Here is a 22,347-nt window from a genome sequence, read left to right as displayed (position 1 = left end):
GTGAAGTAACAGACATAGCACAGACATTCAAATTTGAAAGGGAAAAAAAAAAATGAAAAGGGTGATGAGTTCCAAGCAAATCTTCAAAACTTAGCAAGACAAATATCATCAGATCTTATGGCTTGAGAAGCCTCTTAAGGCTTGTTAAACCTCATTGGTTTAACACCCTGCCTTTGGGACCCACTGGGGTAGAAGTCCTGCTTCAAGGCTCTGGGTTGCTGCCAGCCGGTCTGTTGAACGCCTCCTCCAGTATGAAATGAGGATGTAGCCCTGATGGTCTCAGAAGTCATCTCAGGGATCATTCTTCTCTTCTTTTGGAGAATCAGTAGCACATTACGTAGAGAAGGGCTCTGTGGGCCAGTCCTGTAGGCTCTGACAGTCCCTCAGCTTGCCTTCCTTTTGCTCCTCCTCTCTCCCCTTCAGTCCACACGGCAGTGTTCCTGCTAGAGTGGCCGAGTAGGCTCACGGTCCACATGCACACTCATCTCTTTATTGAATGGTTGTTCAGCTTAGTGTTACCCTTAGTATTACCTTTCTGATTTTTTGTGGTATGGATAGATTTGAGAATTTTTCCAGATCTCAAGTTTTGGTCCCTTTTTGCATAATATTATTTCTTAGTCCATTCTCTCTTTCTCCCATCTTACTGTTAATAAGCAGTCAGGTGGAACCAAGCCACTCTTAGAACACTGCTTAGAAATCTAAATATCCAGCTTCATCCTTCCACAAGTGCTACATTCCACAAAACACTGGATCACAGTTTAGTCAAATTCTCTGCCACTTTATTGACAAGGATCACCTTTTTTCCTTTGTCAGTAAAGTGGCAGAGAATTTGACTAAACTGTCCATTTCTAAGACTTCACCAAAGCGGTCTTTTACCATCTATGTTTCTTTATTAACTGATCATGTTTATTTATTAGCTCTCTAAGGAGATGGAAGCTTTATTTTTAACTCTCTTCATTTCTTTCTGAGATCTCACCAGAATCACTGTTAATGTTTATATTTCTAGCATGCATCTCAAATCTCCAGCCTATACCCATTTCCCAGTTCCAAAGCTACTTCTGTCTTTTTGAGTATTTGCTAAAGCAACACCTCACTTCTCAGTACTAAAGTCTGTCTTAGCATAAGCTGCTATTTTAAAAAATGTATAGACAGATAGCTTAAACAACAGACATTTATTTCTTACTGTCTTGGAGGATTGGAGGTCAGACCAAGGTGCTGGCAGGTTCAGTTCCTTCAGATTCTTCACCCTGAAAGAGAGTGAAGAAAGATCCTCTTCCTGACTTGTAGATGCTTGCCTTGTCACTGTGTCCTCCCACAGCAGAGGGGGCGAGAGAGAGAGACTGAGAGAGTGTGCATGCATGTGCCCAGAGGCAAGCACTCTGCTCTATTTTTTTCCATCTCAGAAGGATTCTTCTTCCACCGTGGAGGCCCTACCTTCATGACCTCATGTAAACCAAATCCAGTGTTTCCACCTCCAAATTATATTGGGATCTAGGGCTTCAACATATGAATTTTGGGGGATCCAAACATTTGGTCCATAATTTACAGTTGCCAAGTAAACATGTGAAAGATGCTTGACATTATCATTAGGGAATTACAAATTAAAACAACAATGAGATACCACGGCACACCTGTTAAAATGGTGAAAACCCAAACAACAGCATCACATGCTTGTGAGGATGTGGAGCAAAAGGAAGTCATTTATTGCTGGTGGGAGTGCAAAATGATACAGCCACTTTGGGAGACAGTTTGGCAGTCTCTTACAAAACTAAACACACTCTTAGACTGCAATCCACCTTTTTTACTCTTTGTTATTTATGTAGATAGTCTGAAAATTTACATCTACACGAAAACCCGCACATGGGTTTAATAGCAGTTTTACTGTAATTGCCAAAACTTGGAAACAACCAAGATGTCCTTGTGGTACACAAAGAAAACGGAATAATCTCTAATGCTAAAAAGAAATGTGCTAGCAAGCCGTGGAAAGACAGAGAAACCTTAAATGCATATTACTAAGTGAACAAAATAAATCCAAAAAGGCTACATGCTATATGATTTCAAATTATGTGCCATTCTGGAAAAGGCAAAACTATGGAGAAAGTAAAAAGATCCATGGTTGTCAGGGGTTAGGGGTGAGGGAAGAATGAATAAGTGGAGTGCAGAGTTTTTAAGGTGTGAAACTATTCAGTATGATACTGTGATGGTGTATGTATGTCATTACACACTTGTCAAAACCCGTGGAATGTGCAACACCAGGAGTGACTCTGAAGGTGAACCATTGCCTTTGGGTGATAATGATGTAACATTACAGGGTCATCATTTGTAACGAGTACATTTCTCTGGTGAGGGATATTGATAATCAGGGAGATTGTGTCTGTGTAGGTCCAGGGAGTATATGGGAACTCTGTAGTTTGCACTGTTTTGCGGTGAACTTCAAAGCACTCTGGAAAATAAAATCTATTTTTAAAAATTTATATAATGGAAAAAATTTTCTCATTTTGGCTGTGAGGTCAGGTCTTCTGACATCTGCTGGTGTATTGCAATTCAGTTGTGACACTAACCACCTGAGTTTGTGTCAGAGTCCACAGGTGTAAGGGCTTGGTCTCCAGTAATACATCTGAGTACCGCTCAGACACCAGCTGCAAGTCAGGCTCCCAGGCAAGCCATACTTATGGCCACTAGCCACAAATCCGGGAGCTGCAAGGCCCCCTCCCCCAGACTGCCCTCACTTCACATGCCAGCTGCAAGTTCAGATGTCTGCAGGCCACCTGCACTTCTCACCTACTGCTTATAAATGTGGGAGGTTACTGTAACTTCTCTCAGGTTTCCTAAGTTGCTGGAATGACTCAGAACTCAGGGAAGTGCTAGACTTATAATTATACTTTTATTTTAAATCATATAAATCAGGATCAGCTCAACAAAGAGACATTTGGTGAGGTCCTGAATGTAGAGCTTCATGCACTCCTTCTCCCTGAGAATCAGGGCTTGTCGATAGGCTAACCAACCCAAAGCCCACCTGTGCTTTGGTGGCCTGTGCTTTCATTGGGATTCCACGATGAAGGCATGATTGATTAAACACTGGTGGCTCAGTTGGTAAAGAATCTGCCTACAGTGCAGGAAATCCAAGTTCGATCCCTGGGTCAGGAAGATCCTCTGGAGAAGGGGATGGCAACCCACTCCAATATTCTTGCCTGGAGAATTCCATGGACAGAGGAGCCTGGTGGGCTTTAGTCCACAGGATTGCAAAGAGTTGGACACGACTGAGCAACTAGCACTAACTAACACTGAGCAACTGAGAACTAAGCCTCCAGCCTTCTCCCTCTTTCCAGAGTTTGGACTGGGCCAAAGTCCCTAGTCACATCTGGTCTTTCTGGTGACTGGCCCCATACCTGTCCCATTGCCTTAGCACAAACTCCTGTGAATTAAGGCGCTTATCAAAAACAGACTCTTTATCAATAGGGAAGTTTTAAAGGATTTAGAGGTTCCTGAAACCTATATGCAGGTCAGGAAGCAACAGTTAGAACTGGACATGGAACAGCAGACTGGTTCCAAATAGGAAAAGGAGTACGTCAAGGCTGTATATTGTCACCCTGCTTATTTAACTTATATGCAGAGTACATCATGAGAAATGCTGGGCTGGAGGAAGCACAAGCTGGAATCAAGATTTCCAGGAGAAATATCAATAACCTCAGATATGCAGATGACACCACCCTTATGGCAGAAAGTGAAGAGGAACTAAAAAGCCTCTTGATGAAAGTGAAAAAGGAGAGTGAAAAAGTTGGCTTAAAGCTCACCATTCAGAAAACTAAGATCATGGCATCTGGTCCCATCACTTCATGGGAAATAGATGGGGAAACAGTGGAAACAGTGTCAGACTTTATTTTTTGGGGTTCCAAAATCATGGCAGATTGTGATTGCATCCATGAAATTAAAAGACACTTACTCCTTGGAAGGAACATAATGACCAACCTAGACAGCATATTAAAAAGCAGAGACATTACTTTGCCAACAAAGGTCCGTCTAGTCAAGGCTATAGTTTTTCCAGTGGTCATGTATGGATGTGAGAGTTGGACTGTGAAGATAACTGAGTGCCTTAGAATTGATGCTTTTGAACTATGGTGTTGGAGAAGACCCTTGAGAGTCCCTTGGACTGCAAGGAGATCCAGCCAGTCCATCCTAAAGGAGATCAGTCCTGGGTGTTCACTGGAAGGACTGCTGCTGAAGCTGAAACTCTTAATAGTTTGGCCACCTCATGCGAAGAGTGGAAAAGACCCTGATGCTGGGAGGGATTGGGGGCAGGAGGAGAAGGGGACGACAGAGGATGAGATGGCTGGATGGCATCACCGACTTGATGGACATGAGTTTGAGTAACCTCCGGGAGTTGGTGATGGACAGGGAGGCCTGGCGTGCTGCAATTCATGGGGTTGCAAAGAGTCGGACGCAACTGAGCAAGTAAACTGAACTAACCAGGACCCAGGACAGAGATAAAACAGATTCTTAATTATCCAACACCAAGTTTTAAAAATGTTAGCCCTTGAGAAACCTGATAGTTTTTTGTTTGCTTTATTTAATTTGAAAATATGCCATGGAAAGCTGAGATGACAGAAAAGTTGTTTAGACTTCATAGCTATTTAAAAGTTAATACATCATGCAATTTGAATTTTATATTTATGATTTTATGCATAAATGTATTTCTTTGTGAAAAAGGAGAGGTGAGCCAGTAGGATAACAGGACCCTTTCCAGTTTTTACAGGCTAACACTGTCTAATAGATGACCTTATCAAAAGATTTTTTTCTGGGCTGTGGTTGCTCTCTCAGATTCATTTTTCCATCTGATAGCAGATTATTTCAGAGTGTATTCACTTTCTCCAAGGAAGTATGCTTAGTTATATTTTTCTCTTGCAGATTGATTATACCGGAACAGATCCTTCCAGTCCCTGCTATAAATGTTTGTCTCCGAATGTGACGCCTTGTATTTGTACCATTAACTTCACACTGGAACAGTCATTTGAGGTCTGTATTTTAAGTAATGTCTTAGAAAACCCATGCTTTAAAAAATATTGATATTAATTTTTTTTAACTAGTTATTTTCTTGTTGACATGTCGCTTTAATTTATTTAGAGTCAGTACACTTTTGAGGAAGATTATTTTGTTTAGTTAGCAAATTATGCTCTCTGATAATTAAATGCATTAATAGTTTATTCTAGTTAGTACTTTATAAGCAAAATTTGAAACCTATTCTGTTTCTGGAAAATTTTATAACTGTACAAATCACTTTTGTATCAAGATTCTATCTACATATGTTTGTATTTAAAAAATTATTGCTCAGACTGTTTTGACTACTTTTAATACCAACAGTTTTTACTTTAGAAAATAAATACTAATTCACACATTTAACTGCATCATCTTTTAATCAGATATGATGCTTTAACATATGTGCAAACACTTGGTAAAACCTTACTGACAAGCAGTTAGAAAACTGCACAAGGTATGCAGTGTGTGTGTGCGCACGTGCGTGGTCTGCCTGCCTTTTGCATTCACACTCAGCTGTCATTCTTGGAAACTGAGCCAGATGGTGAAGGACCCACAGATTCAGAGTAGTCATGGCTAGACCAATTTGTGCTCTCCTTTACCTGGAAACTGAACTTTTAAAAAGTATTGTTTTATTCTTCAGGGAGCAAAACTACTTTAATACAGGCCAGTTTTTTGGACTTTTGCAGCTATGCTTTAGATTTTCTTAAAGGTACTGGTGACTTTTGAGGTCCCTGGTAGATGGTGGCCATCTAGTGGTTATGGATGCTCTTGCACTGAGATAATGGACAGTAAAGCTCCCTTTTCAAAAATTATAAAAATAAATCAGAGAAAAGACAGTAATTTAATTATTTTGTTTTAGCAGAAATAACATAAATGTAAAACATCAGAAAAGTTTGATTTTTTTTAATGTGATGGACAAACTGTAAAGATGCATTAAGTTCTGCTTTTGTCAAAACAGGCAGAATTAAAGACATGGAAGAGACTTATAATGATTTGGAAGCTCTATTAGTTTCCTCTCCCATTCAGAAACACTTAGGGTTTCAGAACTTTTCTTCTGCAAAGGTGATTGTCCTCAGATTCATTTTTTTGTGGGTTCTGTATTCTTTTACAAACCAAATTTGAATTGAACTAAAACCTTTTCAGAGAACAGAAATCAGCCAATGAAATAAATGAATAAATAAATAAAAGATTTCTATATAAATGTTTTCTTTACATAGACTGAGACAGTTTGCATACTTGACATTGAAAAATCAAGCCTTGAATAAATGATTATATATATGAAAACAGCAGATCAGATAAAGCAAAATGTTATTGACATCTTTTTTCTTTTCTGAATTCCTTTTAATCAAGGATAGATTACAGATTGTAGAGGTAGCAATGAGAAAGGAGAAAATAGCTAATGTTTTTGCCACCTCCAAAAATCTTAGTCATTTAACATGACTTCATGGCACCTTCTAAATAATTATAGTGTATGTAGGTTACTCTTCTTTCCTAGGATTTTTCCAAGTTGACTCCACTGCATACATTATTTTGCTTGATTATTATAAAATGACTTCTATTATCTTAGATACTTTACTAATTATAAATTTGTTCATTATTAACATTATGTAGTATCCTGTTGAAGAATTTACCATGTCCCAATTCAAGTTCAACATTTATTTTGAGCAATAAATGAAAGCTTGACCATTATATCTTTTGAAAAGTTGGTGCTAGTTGGATAAAGACCAATCTGAATTACAGAAAAATTTTTTAAAAGTTATTCATGGATTTTAATTGGCAGACAATTACTTTACAATTTAAAATTGAAAGTAGATAAAATTAGGCTAATAGATTCCATGAGAGCTTTTTTATTTGTTTGCTTTAATGTAAATAGGTATCTTTGAAGTCTTTCAGGGTATTTCAAAGTTTACTGTTGGATTTTTTGGAGCATGCCTTCTTTAACTTTATTTCCAGTTCTGGCAGAATTCACCCCAGTGCGTTTTAAGTTATCAACGTTTTGAACTAGTCCAAATTACATAGTTTTTATGTATGAATGAAGCTTTATACTTAATAGTTTCATATGAACATTTTTTCTGTTTCTCTAGGGCAATGTGTTTATGTATTATGGACTGTCTAATTTCTATCAAAACCATCGTCGCTATGTGAAATCTCGAGATGATGGTCAACTAAATGGAGATCCTAGTGCTTTGCTTGTAAGTAAAGTGATAGAACATAAAACTGGTGTTTTAATAACTAAGAACATGTGATAATTGTGTTATCTCATTTCAGTGAGATCTGTCAATCCTCATTTCAATAAGAAATGATAGATATTAAAATGTTAAATGAAATTAAAATACTGCTTGTCATTTTTAGTTTGTTCAGTGAGGGTTTTAGTTAAATTTTTTTTCTCTGGAATTTGCATAGACTAATGATTTCTTGCAGCCAGAGGACGTGTTACTTCCTGCTTGTTTCTTATAGTATCATTGGGATTTTTGCTTTGTTAATTCCCTGGCCTCAGCTGTAAAGAATCTTCCTGCTAATGCAGGAGACTCGGGTTCCACCCCCTGGGTTGGGAAGATCCCCTTGAGAAGGAAATGACAACCCACTCCAGTATTCTTGCCTGGGAAATCCCATGGGTAGAAAAGCCTTCAGTTTAGTTCAGTTGTTCAGTTGTGTCTAACTCTTTGCTACCCAGTGGACTGTAGCACACCAGGCTTCTCTGTCCATCATCAACTCCCGGAGCTTGCTCAGATTCCTGTCCAGCAAGTCGGTGATGCCATCCAACCTCCTCATTCTCTGTCATCCTCTTCTCCTCCTGCTTTCAATCTTTCCCAGCATCAGCGTCTTTTCCAGTGAGTCAGTTCTTCCCATCAGGTGGCCAAAGTATTGGAGTTTCAGCTTCAGCATCAGTCCTTTCAATGAATACTCAGGACTGATTTCCTTTAGGATGGACTGGTTGGATCTCCTTGAAGTTCAAGGGACTCTCAAGGGTCTTCTCCAACACCACAGTTCAAAAGCATCAATTCTTCAGCACTCAGCTTTCTTTATGGTCCAACTCTAACATCCATACATGACTACTGGAAAAATCATAGCTTTGACTAGACGGACCTTTGTTGGCAAAGTAATGTCTCTGCTTTTTAATATGCTGTCTAGGTTGGTCATAGGTTTTATTCCAAGGAGTAAGCATCTTTTAATTTCATGGCTGCAGTCACCATCTGCAGTGATTTTGGAGCCCCCAAAATAAAGTCAGCCACTGTTTCCACTATTTCGCCATCTATTTGCCGTGAAGTGATGGGACCGGATGCCATGATCTTAGTTTTCTGAATGGTGAGCTTTAAGCCAACTTTTTCACTCTCCTTTTTCACTTTCATCAAGAGGCTTTTTAGTTCCTCTTCACTTTCTGCCTTAGAGTGGTGTCATCTGCGTGTCTGAGGTTATTGATATTTCTCCTGGCAATCTTGATTCCAGCTTGTGCTTCTTCCAGCCCAGCGTTTCTCATGATGTACTCTGCATATAAGTTAAATAAGCAGGGTGACAATATACAGCCTTGAAGTACCCCGTTTCCTATTTGGAACCAGTCTGTTGTTCCATGTCCAGTTCTAACTGCTGCTTCTTGACCTGCATACATATTTCTCAGGAGGCAGGTAAGGTGGTTTGGTATTCCCATCTATTTAAGAATTTTTTGACAGTTTGTTGTGATCCACACTGTCAGAGGCTTTGGCTTAGTCAATAAAGCAGAAGTAGCTATTTTTCTGGAACTCTCATGCCTTTTCAGTGATCCAGTGGATGTTGGCAATTTGATCTCTGGTTCCTCTGCCTTTTCTGAATCCAGCTTAAACATCTGAAAGTTCACAGTTTATGTACTGTTGAAGCCTTAGCTTGGAGAGTTTTGAGCATTACTTTGTTAGCATGTGAGATGAGAGCAATTGTGTGGTAGTTTGAGCATTCTTTGGGATTGCCTTTCTTTGGGATTGAAATGAAAACTGACCTTTTCCAGTCCTGTGGCCACTGCTGAGTTTTCCAGATTTGCTGGCATATTGAGTGCAACACTTTCACAACATCATCTTTTAGGATTTGAAATAGCTCAACTGGAATTCCATCACCTCCACTAGCTTAGTTTGTAGTGATGCTTCCTAAGGCCCACTTGACTTCACATTCCAGGATGTCTGGCTCTAGTTGAGTGATCACACCATCGTGATTATCTCGTTCATGAAGATCTTTTTTGTACAGTTCTTCTGTATATTCTTGCCACCTCTTAATATCTTCTACTGCTGTTAGGTTCGTACCATTTCTGTCCTTTATTGTACCCATCTTTGCATGAAATGTTCCCTTGGCATCTCTAATTTTCTTGAAGATATCTCTAGTCTTTGCCATTCTTTTGTTTTCCTCTATTTCTTTGCATTGATCACTGAAGAAGGCTTTCTTATCTCTCCTTGTTGTTCTTTGGAACTCTGCATTCAGATGGGTATATCTTTCCTTTTCTCCTTTGCCTTTAGCTTCTCTTCTTTTCTCAGCTATTTGTAAGGCTTTCTCAGACAACTGTTTTGCCTTTTTGCATTTCTTTTTCTTTGGGATGGTGTTGATCACTGCCTCCTGTACAATGTCATGAACCTCCTTCCATAGTTCTTCAGGCACTTTGTCTGTCAGATCTAATCCCTTGAATCTATTTATCACTTCCACTGTATAGTCGTAAGGGATTTGATTTAGGTCATACCTGAATGGTCTAGTGGTTTTCCATTCTTTCTTCAATTTAAGCCTGAATTTTGCAATAAGTAATTCATGATCTGAGCAACAGTCAGCTCTCAGTCTTGTTTTTGCTGACTGTATAGAACTGCTCCTCTTTGGCTGCAAAGAATATAATCAGTCTGATATCAGTACTGACCATCTGATGATGTCCATGTTTAGAGTCTCCTCTCGTGTTGTTGGAAGAGGGTGTTTGCTATGACCAGTGTGTTCTCATGACAGAACTCTGTTAGCCTTTGCCCTGCTTCATGTTGTACTCCAAGGCCAAATTTGCCTTAACTTCCTACTTTTGCATTCCAGTTCCCTGCAATGAAAAGGACATCTTTTTTGGATGTTAGTTCTAGAAGGTCTTGTAGGTGTTCCTAGAACTGTTCAACTTCATCTTCTTCAGCATTACTGTTTGGGGCATAGACTTGGATTACTGTGATATTGAATGGTTTGTCTTGGAAACGAACAGAGATCATTCTGTCGTTTTTGTGATTGCACCCAAGAACTGCATTTTGGACTCAAAAGAGCCTGGTGGGCTACAATCCATGGGGTTGTAAAGAGTTGGACATGAGTAAGTGACTAGACAACAAAAGCCACAGACAGTTTGTAATGGGATTTGATGAATGTAGCATTCTGGGAATGTAATTTGTTCTGTTTGGGTTTATTCATTATTATTATACTGGGTAGGAATATGTAAATAAACTACTTTTAATTTCTGAGATTATGTTTTAAAATCAAACATGTATGCTCTTTTTTACCCTGTGGGACACCTAAGTTCTAAAATCCAAAGAGTGGGTTACTGAAAAACTGTCTGAGGAGCTTTTTGAAAATAGAGAGTCCAGAATTACTCCTAAGTCTTTCATGTCTACGTCTATAGGGTTGGAGCTCTAAAATGTCTGTTTTTAACAAGCTCCCCTTCTGATGCTCAGCTGGGTTTGGCAATCTATGGACTAGGTGATCTTAGGTTCCTGACTGTTGTTCAGCATCCATTGTAGTGGTTGGTGCCCAAGTATTTTATATTATTGGTGCCAGTGCAGCAAGCCTTGGGAGTCCCACAGTAATTTAAGGATCACTTAAAAACAGTGACTCTCTTAGAATGCAATTTAGAATCATATTGGGACCAGTCCATGTAGGGGTTTATGTTGTGAGATCCACAAGTCCAGAGAAGGTGATGTTCTGTGAGACACACCAGGTACTCAGAATTTGTTGATTGGGATCATAGATTGGGTGTGTGTTGGAAGACCCAGAAGTGGTGATTGATTTACAGTTCTTTTATGTAGATACACTCTTCACGGAGGGCAAAAGAAGCCGAGATTCTTTTCTTCCAAGCTTCAAGCAAAGTTTTTCAACTAAACTTAGGATTTTTTTCTGTAAAGGGCCAGTAGTAAACATTTTCAGCTTTGCAGGTCATGTAGTCCATTGCAGCTACTCAGCTCTGCCATTTTAGAATGAAGGCAGCCATAGACGGTACTTAAGTGAATGGGTGTAGCTGTGTTCCAATAAAACTTTTTCAAAAACAGGTCCTGGACTGAATTTGGTTTGCAGACTGTCATTTATTGATCCCTGGACTAGACCAAAATATATGACTTAAGACCAGATGGCTTTCAAAAATTTTAAAGATGTTCAGAATAAACAGATTGAAGTCCAGGTTACTTAACATTGTACGTAAGGCCCTTCACAATGTGATGTCAGCTTGCCACTTCAGCCTCTTTGGTTTTATATTTTATTCTTAATGTACCTTTGGCCTGGCTACCCTAGGCCATATATACCGTTACCTAACTATGCTTGGTGACACACGTAATCTGCCCATTTGGGCATTTACATTTCATTTGTCCAGATTGTGGTTTTTACTCTTTCTCTGGAGGTCCTTCCTCTCATCTCAGGCCTGCTGTTTAGTGTCTCTGGATGCAGAATAACTTCTCTCCGTGTGTACTTCACTCATGCTGTGTTCATGCTTCATTTCATACTTTACTTAATACAGTCTCCCCATATCATCCACTCTCTCTCTTCCTTTCCAGGCTGTTTTCTACGTAACGCTAGAGTGATCTTTAAAAAAACATAAATACCATTTCTCTGCCTAAAATCTTTCAGTGGTTTGTTTACTCAGGATGATCTGAGCTATGCACGACTCTCCTATTGCCCACGCTCTTAACTACATTCCCCCTTTACTTTCTCAGAAATACCAGGTTCTTTCTAAATGGCGTGTACTGTTCTCTCTGCTTCAGGCTCTCCTATGTGCTCTTCACGTGGCTGTCTCCTACTTTCTTCAGGTCTTAACTTTCATGAGAAAGACTTCCCCGTATCATTTATTTACTTATCTTCTGTCTTCCCAACCATACTGCAGGCCCATGAGAGCAGGGAGCATGACTTTCTTTAATCAACATGTACCAAGTACCTCTACAGTGCCCAGCACATGAGAGGCATTTAATAAATATATATGGAATAAATATAGACACTTTTATCATGGCTCTCATTTCATATTATAGTTGGTTGTGTTTGGGTTTGTTTCCCTTGTTACATTGTGAGCTGCTGAGAAGCAGAGACTTTTTTTTTCTTTCTTTCATTTTGCCCTTTCTAGCACCTTTCATGGTATGTGGTACATGTTTGGTACTCATCAAATGGTTTTTCTAAGCCAGTTACTACAAAGTATGTAACATTGCTTAGCTCAGTACCTGATGACTAGGTAGTGAATATTTTCCTTTAAAACTTCTTCAGTAATTTAGTAGCTAGAAGACAGTTCTTCAGGACTCAAGTCCACCATCTCCTCTCTCTGCTGGTTTTCCAAATGAAGTTGCTATTCCACTCCCTCCCTCGCCCCCCAAGAGTTTCATGGTTACAATATATATATGTTACACTGAGAGTTTATTTTACCTTTTTTTCTTGAAATCACAGTTTTTATCAAAACAATCAAATAATAGGCTAATTATATGTTGTCTATCTTCATGGCCTTAGAATAATAACTTTATGAATGTAGATGGCACAGGGACCGAAAAGCTGAGAAGTCAAATATTAAAGAGACTTTATGAAATTCCTGCCACATTTCTTTAACCTTCTCCTGTCTTTTTCACTCCTGTAGTTCTTTTTCCAATGAGAATATAGATACATGACAAAATTGGTGATAATGGAATAGCCCTAGGACACTAGGTTCTAGTTAATTTCAAATTGGGACTATCTTGGTTTGTTTATGTGTTTTGAGACATGGCCTATTGTGGCCTTGGAGTTGCAGAATAACTCAGACATATACCTCATGTTAGACTTGGTAGACTCTCTAGATTAACTCTACAATTTACATGTTTCCTTGAGATCTTCAGTAGGGACTGAATCAAAACTGAATCTGGAGGACAGGTGAATTGCTGTTTGCCTTGCCAACATGTTTGTTTTCTTTAACCTGGATGCACAATTTAGAGAAGACTGGTATATTCTGGGAATTCTTTTCTTTCCTTCTCTCCAATCAGCCAGCCCTCTTCCCTGCTTTCTCTTCCTTCCTTCCACAGGATTTAATTTGAGGATTTAACTCCAAATTACAGAACTTGAAATTATCTAGTTGAACATGTTCGTTTTGTAAGTCAGGCCCAGATAAGTCAAGGGGCTTGCCTGAAGTTACGCAGTACATTAGTTGGAACTAGAAGCTCCAGTCTTACTTCCAGTTTAAGACTCCCTTCATTATGTTATAGCTGGATTGACAATAGATGGCTTCTCAATTTTTCTTGGGTCGAAAACTGTAGTTATGATTTCTGTGTTGGTATGAAGATGTTTTAAAATTTCATTTTGACATGTATCTGTGTGACAAAATACATGCAAAGAAAGGTTATAAAGCAATAATGTTAAGGAATATATTTTTTGTATAGTTAAATGTGGTTTGTTTATAGTTTGCCCATAGTATAGACACTCTGTATGCATTGCAAATAAGAAATATGTAGGCATTGCATTTTTAATCAGTAATTAGGGCTAACTAATAGATCTCTCAGAGGCCTGGGTAATAATTCCTCTCTTCTTTCCTTTTGAATATCAGAATCCCAGTAAGGAGTGTGAGCCTTATCGAAGAAATGAAGACAAACCAATTGCTCCTTGTGGGGCTATAGCCAACAGCATGTTTAATGGTATGATATAGAGATAAACAAAGATTATATATATTATACTATAGTTAGGAATATTTGTATAAGCTTACAGAAACAAGAATGGACTTAGCAATTGAACAGGAACATGAAATTGTAAAATTCAACAGCTTTAATATATAGTATTAGTTATGCAGTGGAATATTGGAATGCTTTATGACTTTCTTTTGTGAATTCTTGTATTTTAAGAATGAATTTCTGTCTCTGAGAAGAAAGAAGCAGAGACATTCTGCTAACTTCTGGTTTCGTATATGATAAACCAACTTTGAATATTTATACCATTAAAAAGGGGCTACAGCACTGTCTGATACGAATATATAATATGAACCATAAATGTGAGACATGTATATAATTTTAAGTTTTCTGATAGTCACATTAAAAACAATAAAAACCAAGTTACATTAACTTTAATAATATTTTATTAAACTCAGTATGCCCCAAATATTATCATTTCAGCATGTAAGTGATGTTCAGTATATAAAGTTATTAGTGAGATATTTTACGTACTAATTTTTTATATAAAACCTTTGATGTATATTATATCCTTACAAAACATATTCATTTGGATGAGCCATAATTTCAAGGGCTCTGTAGCAATATAGCCAGTGATTACTATGTTGAACAGTGCAGATAGAGAATTTGGTAAGCCAGAAGCTATTTAGCAATGTATTTTTTTTTTTAAAGAATAGAAGGAGAGGCAAATTTACCTTGTAACTTGCTTTATTTGTGTTAAGATTAAAACATTTGACCTTATCACATACCAGCTAGCCGTGTAGGAAAATGACCTGGAACTGTATTGAGGGAAGGCAAGTTCATCTAGGATCATGAAGTTACCATAGTTAATTCGCATGTAAATAACCATGAGCAGATGCACATCATGTGCCTGCTTTGTTAAAACTGCTTTGGGAAGCAAATACCAGATCCTCTTTCTCATGGAGTAAAGCTGTTACTATGGATTTTCAGTAGATGTTTAGTAATATCTCTCTTTTCTTGTGACCAGATACACTAGAATTGTTTCAGGTTGGCAATGCATCTGATCTTATGCCTGTTCCTTTGAAAAAGAAAGGTATTGCTTGGTGGACAGATAAAAATGTAAAATTCAGAAATCCCCCGGGAACAGACCCATTAGCAGAACGATTCAAAGGTAGAGTATTACTGCTATCCCTTAAAACATAATCTGTAAATTTTCAGTCTTTAGTATCTTTAAAAAGTTTATGGTTTTTTAAACAACTTTTCTTCATGTCAAGTTAGGTAAAATATGTAGCATGTTCTAATGTGTTAAAATTCTACAGGAAACACATACTGTTCATCTTGAATTTCTCTGGTACTTTTCTACATGTTTTAGCTATAATCTTTTAAAGTTGTGACAAAGTTTATTTTAAACAAGTATTTATTTAAATTTTATAAGTCCAAATTTTTGTTTGTTTCTTTGCCTCCTTTATTTCATAATGTAATGTTTCTTACCATTATATCTTTGCATTAAGTCATCTGCCTTTTGGTACATACTCAGTAGCCTACTTTTAGTAATCTCTTAATTGAGTTATCAATCAAATCTTTGTAATTATTTGTTAAGGTTTTCTGTGAGGAATTGATTTCTCTTTAGATTTTAAGACTTAGAATATGACTGTATTTCTATTTTTGCACATAGGGAAAATATTCATATTGTGTATCTTTGTTTTATTAGAGTGTGACTTTTCAGTGAAACTCTTAATAAAATTGAATTCTTTGTCTCCCCATTCCACTCCCATCTCCTTTTTAAGGTACAACAAAGCCAGTAAACTGGGTTAAACCAGTTTACATGTTGGATTCTGACGAAGATAATAATGGATTCATAAATGAGGATTTTATTGTTTGGATGCGTACTGCAGCATTACCTACTTTTCGTAAGTTATATCGTCTTATAGAGCGGAAAAATGATTTACATCCAACATTACCAGCTGGACGATACTATTTGAATATCACATACAGTATCCTTTTTTGGCCATGTGCACAGATTCAAAGAATTTGAAAGGAGTATAGTCCAACCTTGTCTCAGTTATGTGGCATGCTACTTTGTACTTTAGTTTTGCTCACTGCATTTTTATAAGAGTGTGTGTATATGTATGAGAAAGTCTCTTTTAACTTGTTTCTTCCAGAAACGTCTTGAATTTCTGTATACTTTGGACTAGAATTCACGCATATTATTTGATGAAAAAGTGAAGTGATCAGGGGTTCCCATATTACTTGGTAAATTATTTAAACTGTAGTGTTAGATTTATTAATAAGTTAAGATATTTTTACAAGAGAGATTGTAATTGAGTTTAGTGCAAAGGCTAGTAAGTGTACCTAGTGCTTAGCAAATAAGTGGTGCTGGTACTGGGCTGTTTCAGTATTTTTTTTTTTAAACATTTTTTCAATATTTTTTTAGATATTAAAAATTAATGAGTTTGTTACTTCATATCAACATAATTATTTATAACTATTCTGTTTATAGTACCAAAGCATATTTATCATTAGCTGTATTGTTCTACCTTAATAATTTAGGCAGACTTTTAAGTGCTGTTAAATATCATTTATTTCATCCTAACTGTATGTCAGAGTTATATTAAATACTGTGCATATATTATTTATTTCAAGCATTGTGAGACAGGTATCATCTCCATGTTGTAGACAAGAATACAGGAACATAGAGCATTGAAGTAACTTACCTGAGATTACACAAGTAGTAGAAAAATCAGGGTTCAGAATCAGGCTATTGACTCCAAAGGCTGTGGACTTTATCATCAACCGCCACTGTAGGCTGCATCCCAGGCTGGTTCACTCAAGTAGTCAGAACTGTCCATATCATCCTGGGTGCAGAGTCTTTCCTAAGCTAGAAATATTGGGCACTAACTTTTATTCTAAACAAAGTCCTTATATCTTTTAATCTCTAGCCCATTGCTTGTATATATATATCATGGATAAAAATAGCTCAGATATTAGTATTTAAATGTTTGCTGATCTTACATTTTTGATTTTTCATAACCCAAGTTAGCTTTAAATATATAGTTTCAGTTTAGATTAATAAATGGTTGAATTAATAGACTTCATTTCAAAGTAAAGATCTATTTGGATCCTTAGTCTTTTGATTTTGCACCTCAGTACACACCTGAGCGTGACCTGATAGTAACAGACTGAAAGTGACCAAGTGTTTGAAACTCTGCCTACATAGCAGCAGTTTTAGACAAACAGACTCAATTTAGGTGCTGGTAGAGAGAACAGTCTTGAGGCTATAGCCAAAGTAGAGGTCTGCCTGCAGCCTACAGCACAAGAAAGGGAAGGCTTTGGAGCACTCAGGATTTCTTGGCTGACAGATAATTTGCACCAAGAAAACTGTAGGAGAAACGGAGACTGTTTTGAAAATCAGTAAGACAGAAATGAGACCTGCAAACATCAAGGGTTAATTATCAAAACTGAGTCTAAGGTGGGAACTAGAGATTGGAATCAAGGCAGAAGCCCCGTTTTTAGGGTTGGGATATTGAGAGACTAGCATGGATGATTTGATACCACATCCCATAGAGTACTGGGTTGGTTAGAACTCTTATAATCATTCCTGTCTTGGGCTGGGATTGATTTAAGAACTAGTAGAACTGAGCCTCCCATTGGAGTCACAGGGCCTGTCTTTCAGGCTGGGGAGCTACAGAAGCTGGAGAAACAGATGGGAACTCTCACACTTGATTCAAAAGATGCGTCTGAAGAAGTTGTGAACCTTTTGCTTAGGGACTTAGTTCTGTCTTCTTCTCTGCCCTAACTCTTGCCAGGATCCTGGGATTGGTCCATGGATGTAGCTCATCCAGTGTGTCGATGTCCCGTTTCTTCCTTCATTCCCACTGTTTTAGCCCCTGACTCTGTCACACTGTGAGTTTGCTCATTGATCCAAGTCCGCCATGTAAAACTTCAGTGTCCTGCTTTTTGTCTTGTGCTAAGTCCTCCCACCTTCTCATAACGACACTCTTGCTGCACATGCTTTTTGAGCTCAGTGCTCAAAAAGTGCCCCAGTCCCTTCATTCTTCCCATTTCTCCTGGTCTGTTCACCTCATTTTCCTCTATGGGTTTCATTGCTGTTTATCTGAAATATTTTTTTTTTCACATTACAGACCTTTTACCCCTTCCTGTGTAATGAGAACAGAAATATCTGAGAAACGAGAAATTACGTAACTCTTAAATTTACTTGCTTTTACTTTTAAACTATATTGGCTTCTACTACTAACAGTTTGTGAAATCAATCCTTTAGGGTAATAATTATATAATTATTTTGTGATTTAGAACATATGAGTAAGTGTCTATCATAGAATTATACCAATGAATTACAAGGAATTAAATGCCAACTTTTAAAGTTGTATTTTAAAAATCAAGTAACAAGACATGGATGTCTTCCTATACACTCTTCAGATTACCCTGTACATTCATTTGATGGACGGAAGCGGATGATCTTGAGTACCATTTCATGGATGGGAGGAAAAAATCCATTTTTGGGGATTGCTTACATCGCTATTGGATCCATCTCCTTTCTTCTGGGAGTTGTACTGCTAGTAATTAATCATAAATATAGAAACAGTAGTAATACTGCTGACATTACCATTTAATTTTATATTCTGAAAACAAATTCACTGCATGTGCATCGAGGCCAGTCCTATTCACCCTAGCTTTCAGATGCTATGTTCTGGTTAGTATGTCATTTCTGAAGTTGGCACATAACATTTTTTCAAAAGCAGTCTTTGTCGTCTGCTTCTTCCTTATGGATGACTTATGAAAACATATGACGGGTATAAAACAGATTAGCTATACTGATCATATCAACACTGTAACTGCTGAAATGGCATTCTGATGTTTTTTTTATTTGTTGGGACAGGCTGTGTGATGCATAGAGCCTCTTTCATGTGAAACGCGTCTGCTGCTTATATGTTTATGCTGTGTTGATGATAATATATTGACATGTGATACTGTATATGTGTGCCTGTTGTGTGAAGAAAGGGATTACAAGATGTATGAGTATAACGACTTGCTAACTTTTCAGGATCCAGAGTTACAAAAAGATGAAGAGAGACCAAATCTAAATAAAACACTTCATCATTTTCATGTGTCGTGTGTAAAGGCTTAAAGTACCATCTTTGTTGAGGTGATTCCTATATTCAGCTTATCCAGTACAGTTGTCAGGCTTAGATTTGATTTCAGAGGACATGCTTAACCTGTCTAGCATAGGAATTAATGCTTGTGTCTGAAGAGGTCAGGTGGGTCTCAGGAGAATTTAAAATTCCACTTTCCATTTTGGCTAAGATGTTGCAATCAGGAAACTCATCTTACTTGCTGTTTTTACATGTGACCATTTCCCTTGAAGCTTACACTTCATCAGGGATCCAAGGATATAGGTGAGATGGGAAAACTTCTTGGCAGACCTTGTCTTCTGTCTCAACTGTAAACCAGGTATAAGTGTTCAGAGGAGACTGTTTTCATTCTTGTGGTATTTAACATTCAGAAATTTGCTTCAGCATTGGAAATACCTCAAGCTGTTTTTAATTTGCAGGTAAGTGTTTTGATCTAAGTACTAATATTATATTGCAGAGATTTTGGAGAACAGTAACCTTTATTTCCTCTATATTTCATCCAGTTTTTACATGTAGGTCAAATGTGGATGTGTATGGACATTCTCTTTAGTTATGGCACCAATTGTTTTGGTTGGTTTTTCTAAGACATACTTTCAAAAGAAATTCTTTAAATTTCCTAATTAAATTCTGGAGATTTCGGAGTATGTACATGATAAATTATAATATATATGCTTGAAGTTATTTTATTTTCTATTACCTGGAATTATTTTTAATATTCCTTCTTGAATAAATGCTGTAATTTGTTTGCTATGGAACTGATTCTTGAATGTAAACTTATTTTTTCACATGCATGAAATGTATGTCTTAATCAGAGGTGGCTTAATTGCATTGAAATGGCTATTTTTTTTAAACTAAAATAACTCATATGTTTGTATAGAAAAACGCCTGTTTGAATTAAGAGTTTGTAATAGTTTCCTTTGGTTATATTTTCAGTCAAAAGGTCTGTGTAATGTATCAATTTTGACTACATTTTTAAAAAAAAATAATGTAATGGTAATAGTAGAAATGTGCCACACTTAAGTTTTGTACAATATGAAATTCATTGTTAAAAGAACTTGTAGTTCATACTTAACAGAATATTACTTGCATGAGGTACTTAATGTATGGTTATCCTGAAATTTCTGAGTGCATAGGGTATTCTTTGTGTAAAACTATTCTTTGTTTTTGTCAGTCCTTCAGAATATGGTTATTTATTCTGATAATTGACCCTCTTGCACATGGCAATATATTTTTGGGGATATATCAATAGGGGAGAGGACTTCTCCCAGTATTTGCAGATTGAGTGTGTGCTGTTTAAGAAGGACTGCCATCCTGTGTCTCTTTTTCTAACTGGAGGACCAGGATTGCTGCTACAGAAAAGTCGAAGAGCCTCTCCAACCCTTTGTCATCTGTGGTGAAGATGGAATCTTAGAATATATTTGGAGCTTTATCTGTTTTACAAGTACATTGATGGCCTAAGTTCTCCCTTGTCTGCTGCCGTTTGAGTTGTACGGGATTCCTGTTGCTAAATATGAAGAATGTGGAACACTCATATGGCCTCTGTGACTGGGGGAAGGAAGGAAAACATTTCTTTCTTATGGGCTTTATGCTCACCTTTTGGAAACACTGATGTCATACTCAGCTTTCAAAGAATCAGAATGCATTTTAAGACAACTAGGTTGAGTAGAAGGCATTGAAGAATGCATTAACTTGCTGGAAATAATTGTGATATATGAAGTTCCCAATTGATGGAATTATTTAATAAGTAAAGACTAAGAAATTTCTTTGGAATCATAAAACAGTTTAAAAATAAATTGGTAAAAATAACTGTACTACCTAATAGAGAATTATTCAACCAAGAGAAGAGTCAAGTGACTGTTAATTGTTTATGGGTTAGTAACAGTTTATTTGTAACCTTGATTATATTGAAAGATAACTTACTGTTAGTATATTCTGTATTAATAAAAATGAAAAAAATTAATTTTGCTATGTTTAAGTGTCTTGCTAAAGTAACAGTGCCCCAGTATTGTTGCTAATGTTTAGCTCTGAATTTTAGCTCAAGCTCAATGCGTCCAAGTTGTAACATTTTCATGCCTAGATTTGATTGCCATTTGTGTGTGTATTGGTCACTCTGACAGCATTAATTGCAGGATGTTATCTGTATTACTGAACAGCATCTGTTCTTCCTAGGAAGTGGTTATAGGCAGACAGGCTGGATTTGGTATTAGAGCAAGGGAGATTTTTGGTAAACAGAAAATGAAAAACTGGTAGGGAGACAAGGGTGATGAAAATAATGAAGAAGGTAGGGAGGGGGCATAAGAAATGAAAAGCCAGACTAGGAAGGAGGAGCAGCCGAGAGGTGGGCTTCATGGCTGCCGTTAAGCCTCTCACCCCCTGTCTTCATGGGAACACCGCCTTCGTGTTACTCTGTCGTCCTTTGCTGGGTAAGCTGCAGGATTCTGTTCTTTGTGAACATGGTTACTTTGAGGGGAGGATGGAGGGAGTAAGGAAGTGCTGTTTCAAGGAGAATTTGATGCATAAATATAGTATTTGGATAATCTGGCAAAGTTGTATCAGAGCCAGTTTCTTGCCCATGCCCTTTAATAAACATAAAAATCATATTTCCCCTAATGTTATTTGAAATTTCAGAATAAATATGTCTAAAATCGAGTCAGACCATGGTGACCTTATTTTCTTTTATATATCTAAAATTTATCAAAGTAACGGTACACAGTTAAAAAAACATCTGAAGGCATTAAGATGAAAAACAGCATCTTAACCTGCCCCAGCTTTGCCTTCTAGGGGTGATCACTTTGACTTCAAAAGTTGTTACTTTTGGTATTTATCTGGTGTATATAAATAACATGCCTGTTCTACTATTGCTTGATTTAATAACTTGAGACCTTATTTTCTTCTTGATGCTATTACCTGACAATTTAGCTAACACACATACCTCCCCTTCTCCTATTATATAGTTATAATATTTAATAAACACATTAACTATTATTTAACTATGACTTTAACTGTATACAGTAGAGCAAAGGAGAGCACCAAGATGTATACTTTATTTTTCCCGGAATTAAGAATCATCCTACATTTTAACATTTATGTAACTTTCTGGAAGCCTGTCTTAATTTTTCCAGCTTCTTTGGCAGGTCCATCATGTTCTCATTGCTAGTCTTTTGATGGGTTTTGTTTCCAAATATCGGATAACCCGATCCCCGGTTTTTGCTAGGAAGGTCTGTCCTGCATTTGTCCTTCTCCCCCGTCTGTACTGGTGGTTTTTTGGCCAACTACACAGCTGCCACCCCATGCTCTCATTGCACCCTCCTGTGTTGGATCTGCTGTGGCCTAATTTACTCATGTAGGTGAATTTCCTCATACTT

General features: G+C 37.3%; 1 protein-coding gene across 1 annotated transcript in view; it reads left to right on the top strand.

Moving 5' to 3' along the window:
- The window catches only part of TMEM30A (transmembrane protein 30A), a 37,964-nt gene extending 17,022 nt beyond the window's left edge, over positions 1–20,942 (top strand). Inside the window, 6 exon segments of the mRNA XM_043439008.1 lie at positions 4,906–5,013; positions 7,119–7,226; positions 13,757–13,844; positions 14,860–15,003; positions 15,620–15,826; positions 18,270–20,942. Of these exon segments, the coding sequence (XP_043294943.1) occupies positions 4,906–5,013; positions 7,119–7,226; positions 13,757–13,844; positions 14,860–15,003; positions 15,620–15,826; positions 18,270–18,463 (849 nt within the window). The 3' untranslated portion in view covers positions 18,464–20,942.
- Positions 20,943–22,347: the final 1,405 nt, after the last annotated feature.

The sequence above is a fragment of the Cervus canadensis genome, chromosome 20 (genome assembly GCF_019320065.1).
Source record: "Cervus canadensis isolate Bull #8, Minnesota chromosome 20, ASM1932006v1, whole genome shotgun sequence".
NCBI lineage: Eukaryota > Metazoa > Chordata > Mammalia > Artiodactyla > Cervidae > Cervus > Cervus canadensis.
Note: the sequence above shows the minus strand (reverse complement) of the source record. Positions and strands in the feature narration are given on the sequence as shown.